At 36.2% G+C, this 9,517-nt stretch overlaps 1 protein-coding gene across 7 annotated transcripts; it reads left to right on the forward strand.

Annotated features, from left to right (window-relative positions):
* Window positions 1-304: 304 nt before the first annotated feature.
* On the forward strand, window positions 305-3,766 carry LOC141678896 (protein indeterminate-domain 4, chloroplastic-like). Of its 7 annotated transcripts, none has more exons than XM_074485322.1 (4): window positions 305-519; window positions 625-827; window positions 1,141-1,537; window positions 2,503-3,766. In XM_074485322.1, exons 2-4 carry the CDS (start codon window positions 659-661, stop codon window positions 3,575-3,577), a joined length of 1,641 nt encoding a protein of 546 aa, XP_074341423.1. In that variant the 5' UTR covers window positions 305-519; window positions 625-658; the 3' UTR covers window positions 3,578-3,766. The 7 variants fall into 7 exon arrangements, with proteins under 7 accessions (XP_074341423.1, XP_074341445.1, XP_074341462.1 ...); XM_074485344.1 differs by having other exon boundaries at window positions 628-827; XM_074485361.1 differs by having other exon boundaries at window positions 672-827.
* The last annotated feature ends 5,751 nt before the right edge of the window (window positions 3,767-9,517 follow it).

Here is a 9,517-nt window from a genome sequence, read left to right on the forward strand (position 1 = left end):
TGACCCAATAAAAGCTCGATATACGACAGTCGTATGTACAACACATTATAATGCAAAAATACTGAATACAAATATTAATTTTGTAAATTTTGTTCTCAATTTCTGGAGTAATATAGTGGAAAATAAATTTTCATAATTAAAAATATTATAAGCTTAATTTCTCCCTTTGCAAGCATTAATTTGTGTATAAATATATACAGTAAGTACGTACTAACAGCAAATAATTGAAGAAAAAATGGATTAGCAACTGCCTAGACCTTTTATGCAATAGTAGTATAATAAAAATGACTCCATTGCTCCACATAAAGGTACCACAAGCAAATAAACATATGTATAATTATCTATTTATATATGGTCAAGTGGATGGTCTGTTTTCTTCCCTTCACTTCTTCCAACTTTTCTTCAATTCTCTCCAGATTTTAGCTATTGGTTTCTTCTGGCCTTCATAATTACTATATCTCCAGTTTGAGCGAGGTAGCTAGCTAGTATACATCTCATCTTTTTCCCAAGAAAAAGACAGTATGTATAGAATTAAATTCTTCTTGTTTCATCCTTTTTTGGATTTAGTATTTGACTGCAGCAAATTATAGGCTTTTTTCTCTTCTGGCTAATTTTTGTTTGTAGAAGCAACTCGTTTTGGATTTGAAGAAATATCTTGATGATTATGGCAGCTTCCAATCTATCGAATTCGATGTTCTTTGGAGGAGAAGAAGATCAAAGCCAGATGAAGCAACAACAATATTATTCTGCTATACCTACTTCAACAACAGCTCCAACAGCAGCAGCACCAGCACAAAAGAAAAAGAGAAATCTTCCGGGAACTCCAAGCAAGTGTTCTACCATTTAATACATCAATTAATATAAGAAAGTATACATGTACATCAGTACATATATTAATTTGATTAGAACAAGCAAGTGTAACCAACTTCATTCTTCTATTTTCGACATCAAAACCCTAAATAAATTAATTTGAAATTCTTTCATTTGTTTTTTGTATGGGTTTCATGAAATCCACACTTCGTTTTTCACTTTAAGATCTTGATCAACAGAAATTATTTTGTGACTACTTTGATGTTATGTATTGTATGTATTTATAAATTTCTCTTATATCATGTATTTTGGAATTTTGTCGTACAACAGATCCAGATGCAGAAGTAATTGCACTATCTCCCAAGACACTAATGGCAACAAACCGGTTCATTTGTGAGGTATGTAACAAAGGGTTTCAAAGAGAGCAAAACTTACAACTTCATAGAAGAGGACACAACCTTCCTTGGAAGCTAAAACAGAAGTCTACGAAAGAAGTGAAGCGGAAAGTTTATCTTTGTCCCGAGCCGACCTGCGTTCACCATGATGCTTCTCGTGCACTTGGAGACCTTACCGGTATTAAGAAACACTTTTCTCGTAAACACGGTGAGAAAAAATACAAGTGTGACAAGTGCTCTAAGCGGTACGCTGTGCAATCGGATTGGAAAGCACACTCAAAAACATGTGGCACTAGAGAATACCGATGTGACTGTGGTACTCTCTTCTCAAGGTGCTAACTTATAGTAGTTGTCATTTACGGTTCAAATTTATATGACTGTACTTCATAATTTAAATCCAACCATTATATTCATATTTCACTGTACTCTTGTTTGTTTGTTAAGCTATCTTGCTAGCTAGCATCCTTTTAGAAAAATCAATCCATCCTGTACAACAAATAAGGGCTTTTGTTAACGAAAGGACTTATGTGTTGTAGTGATCTCCAAGTTATTGACTAATTAAACCCATTATTAGAATAAATTCATTTAGTATGTTACATGTAATTATATATATTGTTAATCAAAATCAATAGATACAACATGTTTAGAGACTATATGTACAAGAGGAAAATGATACTGCTAGAAATGAAATGTTTCATAGGGAACATCGTCTGGGCTTTGAATATAAGTAGTGGCATTCACGTGTACTACAACAAACAGATGGCTGTTTGCTGGATTTGGCCTATTATGGGTGGCTCCATATACTCAGGCCTGTGTTCTTGCAGTCTCTCTTCTGGTCTAAATTGTTAGGGTCATGGGTCCCCGGTGGCTCATGTCCTTGATCCCACTTCCTGTACTGCTCCCCTATACTTACTTGATTACATGATTATGAAAATGTTGAGAGTTAGTGGTGAATATTGTTTGTATGTGTTGGGAACTATTCTCTAATGAGTTGTGGGAAAATTTTTAGTACTGTCTATTGGATTAATTTGCAGAGGAAAAGGAAATGAGTTGTTCAATTTGTACGATATGGTTTCGTAGATAATATTATTTGCGCAATACACTTATAGCTAGCTGCAATTACAGGGAAGTAAGTGAATGTTGCTTGCAGTACTCAAAAATCACATTAATTGGAATTATTGACATTTTTTGTGGTTGTTACAGTCTTGTCGAGTTTTTAACTATAGTGTTTCCTTCTATTTAATTATACATATTGTGACTGATTTTAATCGGAATTTCAACCAAATCATATTTGCAGGCGTGACAGTTTCATCACCCACAGAGCCTTTTGTGATGCACTGGCTCAAGAAAGCGCAAGGCACACTCCTAACCTTAGTACCCATATATTTGGTAATAATTCTATGAATCTGAATCCTTCTCAAGCCCAAATTCCTTCCAACAATATGTTAGGGCTAGGAAGTAGTGGAGCCAAATTGGAGCAGCTTTCGAATTCCTCTTCATTATTCACTTCTCAAGCTGCACGATCACCCTTCTTCATGCCACCGCCTGAAGCACACCAAGGCTTTCAAGAACAGCAAAACAAGCAATTTCATGGGATATTGCAACTACCTGATCATCATCTTCAACATAATACTAGCAACTCCCCATCCGCAGCTAGCTCAAATTTGTTCAATCTCAGCTTCTACTCAAATAGTAGTACTACAAATAGTTTAAGCAACAGTACTGACAATAATTCAAGCTTCTTGATACCTGATCATCAGTACGGAAATGAAGGAAATATAAGCATCTTCTCAGGTAGTAATACTACTCTTTACAACAGTACTACTCATGATCATCAAAAGCAAACTGCAGCGCCAATGTCAGCAACTGCATTGCTACAAAAAGCAGCTCAAATGGGCTCTACAACAAGCAACACAAGTGCTACTTTGTTAAAAGGACTAAGTAGCAGCAGCAGCTCATGTTTAAGTGGTGCCAATAAGTTCGGAAGGGGTTTTAATAGTATTGGAAACACCGAAACTGAAAACCAACAACTTGAAGGATTGATGAATTCTTTTGCATATGGCAGTGCAAGGGCTGATCATCATCAACAGGATAATAATTTTGCAGGGTATGGTGAGAATGCTATCAGACTGGAGCATCAACAACAACGAAACTTTGGAAACACAGAGAATGCTGTAGTTGCAAAGAAGATGAATCAGCATTTATCTCCAAATGTGGGAGGGCCTACAGTAGATGATAGATTGACATTAGATTTTCTTGGCATCGGAGGAGGAAGATTTAGAAATACGAGTGGTGCATTCTCACAGAGAGAGCAACAAGATGTTGGAATTAATAAAATGACTTCTTTAGATCACTCGAAAACGGGGCCTTAATCACAGACAATGCATGTGTTGGGAAGCCCAACATTGCAGTGAAACATACAAGTGTACGAGCTTTTATATGTTACTGTAAGAGTGTAAGGTACGTATGCGTAGGTGTAGTGTTTTGTTACTCTTTCAGACTTGTGAAAATATATGGAAGTGTGTTTTTACTTTGACAAATATATTATCTTTCTGTTCAAACCATGGCAATTTCCTGTTTTTACTTTTTTATATAACTCAACTAACTTGAAGTTTTTTGTATAAAAATTAACTTTATTTGGTTTCATGTATTTTGGTGTCATGTTTTTAATTTAAATAAAAAAATTTAAAATTTCATGACTTTTGTACTTGTGACCAAATATAGGAAATTATAAGTTACCAAAACACAATCACAATCACAATCACAATCATTACCATTTAAATAGTTATTTTATATAAAATTATTAAATTTAATATACTTCGTCACATTTTTCAGATTGTGTACTTTAATTATCAAGTCGCTGCAGCTGTGTAATTATAATTTAATATCAGTGAAACAAATACTGAAGTTTTCAAAACGCATACTTCGTCATGTTTTTCTAACGGAGTCTTTTCTATGTATAATAGAAGAATAGAGCAATAATGTTTTGAGATTTTTTAATCTCATTGAAATTACAGTTTTACCCTTTCTTTGTCGGTCTAAAATTAAAAAATGACAAAAATACCTTTTTTTTTAGAATTTGTGACAAAAATACTTCTTTTTAAAATTTTGGCCAAAAATACCTGTTTAATACGCATTTTTCAGTTGAATATTACTAATACGCATTTTAAAAATGAGTAATTTGTATAAAAAAAATTAAAAAAAAAATAAAAATAAAAATTAAAAGAGAGATACGCATTCACATAATGCGTATCACACATTTGATTCTGGTGATACGCATTTGTGACATGCGTATCACTTGTTCTGATTCTTTTTTTTTTTTTTACTTTTTTCTATGTAATACCCATTTTTCAGATGTTTAATAGATTTACCCATTTCTAAAATACATATTATAACGGTATTTTTGGCCATAAACTCCAAAAAGTGATATTCGACTGTCCTGAAAAACTGTGTTGTCCAAAGCGTTCAAAGGCTTTAATCTAATTTAATGCCCGATCCGCATAAGTGAAGGAAAAAGTTGTGTTTGAGCAATCTCAGTTTGAAGTGACAAAAGTGGTGGGGATTTAATCTAATTTAATCTTCCGCACAAGGCAAATCAGGGGTTCGAAACTGATTGATTGTCAGGGTCCCGTAGAGCTGCGGTGTGGTATGGATGTCCCCGTTGATACTGCCAGCACCAGGTAACTCTTCCGTACAGATACCAAAACCCTTCGTCTGAGAACCAACCCGTCAGTTTCGAAGGCTATTGTACAGCCCCGACACAATTCGTGATGAAGAAGCTTTGAATTGCTAGCGAGCTTGAGGATTCTTTATCTTCCGATTATGACTAGGTGATTTCGACCAGCCCTATAATGTTTCTAACGGAACTTGATTTTTTTATATTTATGCCGGTTCTTACAAAGTAGATTTTATTTGTTGTTATCGAGTTCTGTCATTTTTAACTTTGTGTTGTTACATAATTTTTTTTAAACCCGAAAGTTGAGCTCTTGTTAATGCATAGGATAAGTGCATAAATAGTTGAAAAAACACAATTGCATACGGGGCAATCATTTGTTTTCCCATATCCTAACAAATAAGATTAGGACATTGCCGGACTTGATGCCAAATTAAATTTTTAAAGCTGCTTTTTAATTTAGAGTGGGTCACAGTATGTAAGATTTTTGAAATAAAAGATAAGTTTTCGTATTCAAGAAAAAACATTTAGTTGTCCGATGCCTTACTACAATGAGAAAAAGTAAATAGAAATTGTGGCTAAATAATCCATACATTATTCATTTTCTCTTCCTTTTGTAGATAAATGTATTTATATAAGATTCTATCTTTTGTTAGAAAATTAGGATTTTAGAGCTTAATTTAATTATGTTCTTGATGTTAATCCTAAAATCTAATGATTGGAAATTGTTCAATGATATTTGAACTTAAATTTTCATGTATGGTTTTAAGAATTTTCTTAATGAAATCCATATGAAATGAGAGATGAAAGTAGCTTGGAAAAGCTTGGAAAATTTGAGAATGTTTGTCCCACATTGAAATAAATAAAGGGGGTTGTGTGCTTTATATGGTATTACCCACATGAGTAGTATACAACTACTAAGGTGTGTGATGGTCCATTGTGTTGTTGTGTGCTTCACGCGCGCGCGCACACACACACGCGCGCCCCGCCCCGCCACGCACCGGGTCGAAGGGCGATTTGGGCGAATGTCTCGGCGTCTCGCGTACGCGAGGCGACCTGGGCGAGGATTTTATTTATTTGAGAATTATTTTAATTCGAATTTATTTATCGGTGATTGGATTATTGGGCTGGGTTCTGAAATAGGCTAAGTAGTCTAAATATATTGAACCTGCAAATAATCTGATCTGTAACAAGTTCTGATATAAGAATCAGAACTTAAGAACTGATGAATAAAATCAGAACTTAACAAGTTCTGATATCAGAATCAGAACTTAAGTACTGATGAGTCGAATCAGAACTTAAGTACTGATGAGTCGAATAAGAACTTAACTTAAGTTCTGATAATAATGTGGGTGTTAATGTGAAAAGCTGTTACAAATAATTTAAATTCAAAAGTTGTTCAATTTTGATTTTTTCATTTATGAATTCAAAATCTGATCAGTTTTGATTTTTTCATTAATGGAGCAGTTTAATTCAGACATTAAGTGTGTGGACAGTTTCATTTTTCCTCTCCTATAAATAGAGGCTAAACTGAATGAATATAACACACTACATTCTCATCTCTTCTCTTCAACCTCTCTGCATTTCTCTCCCATAAGTCCTGAAGTGCTGATATTTTCCGGCGACTGAGGTGCTGGTCGAAGTGGAGGTTTTGTTGCTGCTGTTAACATAAACTCCGAGCTGTTTTATCCTGGTGGAGATATTGCGTACATCCCAAACGCAGCAGGTAGGGGGCAATAATCTCTTCAAGAGCAGTCAGGACTTCGAGCAAGGCCTGGTGACTCAGCTGTGATTATTTTCTTGGCATTTTGTATCTGTAAACCTTTATTTCAGTCACTGTTGAAAGCTATGGTTTCGGGTACATCTTTCTTTCTCTCTTCGTTATTTCAGTTACTGATTTTGTTTACCTGCATGTTTTGTTTTGTTAACTGTGGTCTTGGCCTAAACTTGTTAAATTCTTTATACACTTGCCTCTATGTTGCTATACTTGTTAGTGAGTTTAACAACATTCTTGAAGAGATTATTGGTTATATAGAATTTAGCATAATGGTTAACGAAAGTGAGGTTATCGTTGGTGGTGGTAGCAGTTCGGGTGCAACTGCTGGGGCCATTGATTGGACCACCTATAGTTTCCCACAAGCTGTTGAACTAACCGGTTTACCGGAGAAATTCAACGGTGGCATTGGCTTTTCTCGCTGGCAGAAAAGGATGAAGTTGTGGTTGACTATAAAGGGTCTGTGGCCGGTTGTGGAATATGAGAAACCAGTAGTGGATCAAGAGAAGGCTGACACAGTTAAGGCTTTTGCGAAGTGGGCTGAGAAGGATGGAGTGGCTAGAGCGGCCATTCTGGCGGCACTAACAAACACTTTGTTTGATGTCTATTCTTCTGATGCCTACTCTGCAAAACTCTTATGGGAGAAGCTGGACCAGACACATAATACTGACTCACAAGGTCTAGAAAAGTATTCTGTGGCAAGGTTCCTCGAGTTCAAGCTGGTGGACAATAAGTCCATGACTGAGCAGGTGCATGAGTTCGAGATGATAGTGCATGCTTTGAAGGAGTCTGGAATGAATCTCCCGGAGAAGTTCAAGGTGATGAGTGTGATTGAAAAACTCCCGAAGTCTTGGGAAGAGTTCTCTCTCTCCCTGAAAAGACAGAAAGGAGAGATCACCTGGACCAATCTTATGCTGGACATCTCGGTGCAAGAACAACACAAGTCCAAACAGGGACATGTGATGCCAACTGAATACGGTACCTCGAAGGTAAACATAGCAACTGTAGGACAAAAGAGGAAGGCTTTTGCTAAGAAAGCTAATAGTAATAAACCTAAGAGTGACAAGGACAAGGCCAAGAAACCCAAGGCAAACAAACCATGCTGGTCTTGTGGGCAGGTTGGGCACTGGAGTAAGGACTGCCCTACAAAGAAAGCGAAGAAAACCGAGGTAGCACAAGCAAATGTTGTGCTTGGAACCGCAAGTGGGCCTGTAGTGAACATGGTTGTTGGTGAGGCTATGGCTTCTGAAACCAACGTTGACCGGTATGTATCCTACAACCCTGTGATATTTTCTACCTATTTGTCAAATGAATGGTTGATAGATACTGGAGCTAATGTACATATTTGTGCTGATATTAGTTTATTTGTATCTTATCAACAGAGTCATAGCTTGACTGTGAAGATGGGGAATGCTAGTGTTGCTCAAGTACATGGAGTTGGAAACGTGGATCTGAAGTTCCCTTCAGGACGTATTCTATCTCTGACGAGAGTGCATCATGTTCCCAACATGCGTAGAAATATAATAAGTGGAAGCTGTTTAGTTTCTAGTGGTTTTGAAATTTCGTTTAAGTGTAATAAAGTAGTTCTTATTCACACTGGTACATTTTTTGGCAAGGGTTACTTGTCAAATGGTTTATTTGTTATTAATGCGGATCCCTTTTTGGGAAATTTGATTGATAATGTTATTCCTACTGTTAATTGTATTGAATCCTCAAATATATGGCATGCTAGACTAGGTCATTTAAACTTTGGTGCTCTTAAGAACATGATGAACTTAGAGTTGATTCCAAAATATACCATAGAAAAGAATTCTAAATGTCAAGTATGTGTGTCTGCTAAACAGATAAGGAAACCTTTTCATAACGTTGTTAGGGATTCAGACTTGTTAGATTTAGTACACACTGATATTTGTGAATTTGGTGGTGTGTTGACCAAGGACCAGTTTAGATACTTCATTACTTTTATAGATGATAGTAGTAGATACTGTTATGTTTATTTACTTAGACATAAGGATGAAGCACTTAGTAAATTCATTATATATAAAACTGAAGTAGAAAAACAAACTAGTAAGTTACTTAAAAGATTGAGATCTGATAGAGGTGGTGAGTATACGAGTAATGCTTTTAATGAATTTTGTGCAAACAATGGTATAGTTCATGAAGTTACTCCACCATACACACCTGAGTCTAATGGGGTTGCTGAGCGAAAGAACAGAACATTTAAAGATATGATTAATAGTATGCTTATTAACTCTGGGTTGCCTAAATACATGTGGGGAGAGGCTCTAAATACGGCTTGCCATATTTTGAATAGAGTCCCTCTGAAACACATGGATAAAACACCCTTGGAGTTATGGAAAGGCAGGATGACTAGTCTTAAGTATCTTCGTGTGTGGGGGTGCCTTGCTAAGGTGCTTGTTCCTGAACACAAGAGAAAGAAACTAGGTCCAAAGACTGTTGACTGTATCTTTCTGGGTTATCTTGAAACCACTACAGCTATGAGATTTTTAGTGTTAAAATCTGACATAGATGGTATAGTGGCAAACACGATAGTTGAATTTCGAGATGCGACATTCTTTGAGGATGTCTACCCTATGAAGACTGGAATACCTGAAACGACTTCTGAGGAAGATCCTACTCACACATCAAGTTCTATTCCTGATCATGTGGAAAAGATGACAAATGTGGGGGCGGAACCTAGTAGTAGCTCTATTCCTAAGGAATTAGAGGAACCAAGGAGAAGTAAGCGTGCAAAAATAGTCAAGGATTTTGGAGGTGATTTCATCACTTACAATATCGAGGACGAACCTTTAACTTTCCGGCAAGCTATGGATTCTTCTGAGTCAAGGCACTGGAAAGGCGCTA

The sequence above is a fragment of the Apium graveolens genome, chromosome 1 (assembly GCF_009905375.1).
Source record: "Apium graveolens cultivar Ventura chromosome 1, ASM990537v1, whole genome shotgun sequence".
Lineage (NCBI taxonomy): Eukaryota > Viridiplantae > Streptophyta > Magnoliopsida > Apiales > Apiaceae > Apium > Apium graveolens.

Bases quoted from the DNA above. Each gene is read 5' to 3' on its own strand.
- LOC141678896 (XM_074485322.1), top strand. From the start codon at position 659: ATGATTATGGCAGCTTCCAATCTATCGAATTCGATGTTCTTTGGAGGA. The intron at 828-1,140 runs GCAAGTGTTCTA...GTCGTACAACAG, and splicing joins AAATCTTCCGGGAACTCCAA to ATCCAGATGCAGAAGTAATT. The intron at 1,538-2,502 runs GTGCTAACTTAT...TCATATTTGCAG, and splicing joins TGTGGTACTCTCTTCTCAAG to GCGTGACAGTTTCATCACCC.